General features: G+C 58.1%; 1 protein-coding gene across 1 annotated transcript in view; it reads left to right on the forward strand.

Annotated features, from left to right (window-relative positions):
- Positions 1–4,938, forward strand: part of DENND6B (DENN domain containing 6B) — a 10,950-nt gene that overhangs the window by 1,337 nt on the left and 4,675 nt on the right. Inside the window, exons 2-4 of the mRNA XM_007453886.1 lie at positions 3,816–3,854; positions 3,926–3,968; positions 4,571–4,683. Of these exons, the coding sequence (XP_007453948.1) occupies positions 3,816–3,854; positions 3,926–3,968; positions 4,571–4,683 (195 nt within the window). The remainder of the gene's footprint in view (positions 1–3,815; positions 3,855–3,925; positions 3,969–4,570; positions 4,684–4,938) is intronic.

Below are 4,938 nucleotides of genomic sequence, written 5' to 3' on the forward strand. Positions count from 1 at the left end.
CCTGCTGGTGCCCAAATTGTTCCCAATAAAATCACAAGAGAGTCTACTGTTTCCTTAAGGCATTCTCATGTATAATTTTCTAGGACTTAACCATTCAGGCAAGAACTGTTAAAGGCTCCATGTGCTTGGGCTTCTGAGCTTTGCTGAAGCTGTATAGCTCAGGGAGGGGGTGTTGGGGGGACCCACGGCCCCTCCTAATCATCAAGTCTGTGCAGGAATCGGGCAGTGCAACCACACGTCGCTCATCAGGTTTGCATCTTATCTTTCTTCCTCTCCCCTGGAAATCATGAGGAAGATCAGCGGTCATTTCAGCTGAGTCCACAGTCACTCATGGAGCATCTGCTCTGCGCTCGCTTATTCCGGGCTTGGCCTGGCCGAGCACCACAGAGGCTCTGGCTGGCACTGTGCTTGGCACTGGGACATGATGGAAGACCCAGGGACTGCCTTCCAGGAGCTCATGGATCACGGAGACTCCGTGGACAGACGCAGCTCAGAGGAAGGAATGGGGGTTTGGCCATATATTGGAGGATGAGAAGGAGGCAGCCGGGCAGGGGAGAGGGGGCTGTTTCAGGTAACCCCTCCCCCAGAAAAGCCAGCGAAAGCAAAGGCAAGGAGCCAACCATTCAATCATTCAATAAATCAAGTATTGGGCAACTGCCACCAGTCAGGCCCCACGGTACTGGTGCTGGACACATGGACACAGAGCTGAATGCGATGACAGGGCCCTGCCCACCAGGAGTTCACGTTCTGTGCTAGAGACGCAGAGAGTAAGTAGTTCAGGACCCCCTAGAGCGCATAGGGTATGTTGAGGGGGTCCCACCAACATGGATGCACTGGGGCCTGCAGGCGAGGCAGGGATCAGACATGAGGGGAGAGTGGGCAAGGCTGTGCACATCAGCTGAGCAAAGGGCCTGGCTCCGCTGCCTCAGCCCTTGGAAACTATCCTCTTGGCATCCCCGCTGACCCGAGAAGCCCATGCAGTGAACCACGGCCCAGTGCCCAGAGGGTCCCTCCTCCCCCAGGTGTCCGCGTCCTCCCAGCTGCAGTTCCTGCACTGCCTAGTCTCAGGACCCTTTTAGTCTTCAAAAGTACTGAGGGCCCCAAGGGGCTTTTTATGTGGGTCGTATCTATCAAGGTTTCGTATACTAGAAGTTAAAACAGAAAAATTAAAAATGCTTATTAATCCATTTTAAAAAACAACGGATACCATGTGTAAACAAGAGAAGCCACCGCAATGAGAAGCCTGTGCACTGCAACGAAGAGTAGCCCCCACTTGCCTCAACTAGAGAAAGCCCGTGCGCAGCAACAAAGACCCAACGCAGCCAAAAATAAATCAATATTTATTTATTTATTTTTAAAAAATATATATTTCCACAAAACAACCATATTTTCAAAAATTCAGTGAGGAGAATGGCATTATTTGACACTTTTACGTCCCTTTGTAAAGGCCAAATAGAAGGCAGCTGTATCTTCCCGTCAGCTTCAGTCAGTTCCCCTTAATGGCCTGTGTCACAGCCTCTGGAAGCCACACTGCACACAGTGAGAAGAGAGTGAAAAAGGCAGCTTCGGCCTCTGGGAGCCTAGGGCACCCACATCACCCTTCAGGAAGCACTTTCCTAGAGGTACCTTCTCCAGCAAGGCGACGCTCACTGCATCTGTCTTCCTCAGGGGCAACTGGGTTACAGGAGCTGCAGCCCCTGCAGCTGCAGACTGGCTCCCGTGGAAAGGACGAGACCCCTGTGGTTCCAGGGGACAGGGTTTATTGTGCGGCAGACCCTCGCCCTCTGCCCCTCTCTGAGGGTCCGCTCCATTCCTCTCCTCAGTCAGGCAGGGCCGTCCCTCCAGCTCTGCTCCCAGCTTGTGGACAGTGAACTTGGAGCCCTGGGCGTGGCTGTGGAGCCTGCTCAGATGCTACAAAACTCCTGTGACTGCAGACCAGATTCAGACCCCTGACCTCAGCACCGAGGGCCCATCGTGGCCCTGCCAGCTGCCAGGCACCCGCCTTTCCTCTGCCCTTCCCAACAAGGACACGCAGGGGCCCGAGTGGTCCTGTGGCCCCTCCTCTCTTGGAGCCATCTCGAGGTACCTCTGTGGGTCCGCCCCACAGACAAGGACTGTTTGGCTGGCTCCCCTCCGTCCTCTTGGCCCTTCCTTCTTGGTGCCTCCTTAGCTGACATCTTGAGATTTCCACATGCCCCACCTGTTCCATTATTCTTTGGAGACATGTTTTCACGCACTCCACAAATACAGGCACACCTTGGAGATGTTGCAGGTTCGGTTCCAGACCACTGCAGTAAAGCAAGTCACACAGATTTGCTGGTTTCCCAGTGCATATAAAAGTTAGGGTTACACTAGACTGTAGTCTATTAAGTATGCAAGAAATACCATTATATCTTAAAAAACAATGTAGATACCTTGTAACAAGTATAATAATGAAAAAGTTTGAGATATTGTGAAAATCACGAGAATATGATGCAGAGATGCAAAGGGAGCAAGTGTTGTTGGAAAAATGGCGCCTACAGGGTTGCTACAAACCTTTATTTTGTAAAAAATGCAACATCCATGAAGCACAATAAAGCAAAGTGTGATAAAACGAGGTGTGACTGTACAGTATTTGGTGAGGGTCTACTCCCTGCCAGGGGCTGGGAGGCAGAAGTACCTGGGACACGGTCCCTGTCCTTAGGACACTTGGTGGCAGCGGAGGAGACAGAATAGGCCCAGAGCAGCAAGCCCAGAGCAAACAAAGACAGAAGCTACATTATTACAACAGTGCAAGTCCCAGGGCACAGTCCCTTAGCAGCTGGGGCTTCAGGGCATACCCCAGAGGAAGCCTCATGTCAGCCAAAACCCAAGTCCTCCTCCGCATGGGAGTTTGGCCGACAGAGTAAGGAGGGGGCCACGCGTGCAGACCCTCAGCTCCTGGCTCCTGGCATAGCTGCTTCCTGGGAGAGCCGTCCTGCTGCACCTGAGCACGGGCCAGGGCAGCAGTGATGCCCAAGGCACACCAGGTCCCCAGGAGACACTTGGGGGCCTGCAGGGAGTGAGGGCTCTGGAGGTTCCCTGCCTTTTTCCTTTCCTGCAAAGAAATCCATTCTGGCCATTTGCCTGTGTACAGGGCTACTGGCTCCCCTAGAGTGTGGCCTGTCTCCCAGGTAGAGCCTGTCCAGCTGGTCACGCTCACCGTACACTCCAGGGGCCTGGGTGCTCCAGGGGTCACACTCCAAGTGGGGAGCAAGCCAGAAGCTCCCGGACCCCTGACTAGCAGGGGTTGGAGTGAAGATGCTCAGAGGCAGGGGTGCCAGTGTCAGGCAACATCTGAGTTAAGACGGAATGGGGAGGCTGGCCAGGCCGTCTGGGAGAGCAGGCCCAGAGGAGCCGCAGAGCCTAAGACCCTCTGGCTGGGTGGGGTTGGGTTCGGAGCGCTAAGAGGGTACAGGACGGGGTGGGGGGGGCCCGCAGGCAGGGCCCTGCATCCGCTCTAGGCGAGAGAGGAGGCTATGGGGACAGACTGTCGGCCATGGGGCAGGGAGGCCCAGTCTGGGCGAGTGGCCTTGAGGGCGAGGGGTGTGAGAAGGGAGTCCAGGAGCTCACCCAGTTGTGCGCTGGCCGAGAAAAGGGAAGGATGGAGGCCAGGAGTGGGCCTGGGGAGGCAGGGCAGGGGGCTGGAGCCCTGAAGAGAGGAGGAGGGGTCAGCAGGGAGCCAGAGGTGGGGGAGAGCCAGAGGGTCTGACAGTGCTGGGGTCGGGGGGACACACCTGCAGCTCAGCACCAAGCCTGCCAAGCCCATGTCACCGAGTACTCTGTGTCCCCCGCAGCTGGTGTACCCCAGCGACTTCCAGCTCACGGACAAGGAGGTGGGTCCCAGCCCTCTCAGGAGCAGACCTCACCCGGGGAGCAGGCCCTCACTGGCTTTCCTGTGTTTCAGAAAAGCAGCATCTGCTACCTGTCCTTTCCCGACTCCCACTCAGGTAGGCCACCCCACCTCGCCCCGGTCTGGGTGTCTCTCTGGGGCTGTGGAGAGAAGGAGGAGGGAAATTAGCCTGCCCAAGAGCCCCTGCGGCCAGGCCTGCACAGCCTGTAAGCACCGGTCCCCCTTCCCGCTCCAGGGAGACAGCCAGAGCCCCACGCCGCAGCAGCCAGTTTCCCCGGTTCCCGCGGAAAGAGGTGTCTCTGGGCAGTGGGGTCTGGCCTTCAACCAAGCAGAGGGGTCACCAGGAGCTGGGTCCTGGCCTCGGCTCCTCTCCAGGGCTCGGGTGTCCGGGTCGGCCTGGTTTTCCGCCCCGGGCAGGCTACGCCGGGCCACACACGACCCCCGGCCTGTGCTTGCCCACAGTGCACGCGCTGCGGGGCTGTGGCTGTGCTTCTCTGTGTGCTGAGTTTAAACCCTTAGGTGCAGGAATCTAGACACGGGCACCTCTGTCGGGAGACACAGAGCCGGAGGGCTGGGCTTTTCTGAGGCATTTGCAGCCCGGCAGGGGCTTTGCCCCCTCCCTGGCCCCCCGCCCACTTGCTGGCAGGAGAGGCTCCAGCCCAACCCGGACACAGCGTGAGGGGACCACCTCTTCCCCAGGCTGCCTCGGGGATACTCAGTTCAGCTTCCGCATTCGTCAGTGTGGAGGGCAGAGGCGCCCCTGGCACACGGACGACAGGCACTGTGACAGTGGGGCCCCCGTGTCTCTGCAGGTGAGCCGGGCCACCTCTCCAGCGCCCCTCCCCTGCCCCTGCAGGCCAGGGTCAGGCGGGTGTGAGCGGCCCTTCAAGGCGCCTGGGCAGCCCCAGCCAGCAGGGTCTCCAACTGCCGCAGGCCAGACTCGGCACCCCAGCCTCGACTGGGGGTGGGCCAGCGCTTCTGAGGACTCGCCAGGGTCCCTGGGGCTTTTCCTGTGCTCCACGTGTGCGCCAGGGCGGGGCTCGGCGTGCAGAGGCTGGTGCTCTTGG

This window comes from Lipotes vexillifer, unplaced genomic scaffold (assembly GCF_000442215.2).
Source record: "Lipotes vexillifer unplaced genomic scaffold, Lipotes_vexillifer_v1.1 scaffold382, whole genome shotgun sequence".
NCBI classification, from domain to species: Eukaryota; Metazoa; Chordata; class Mammalia; order Artiodactyla; family Lipotidae; genus Lipotes; species Lipotes vexillifer.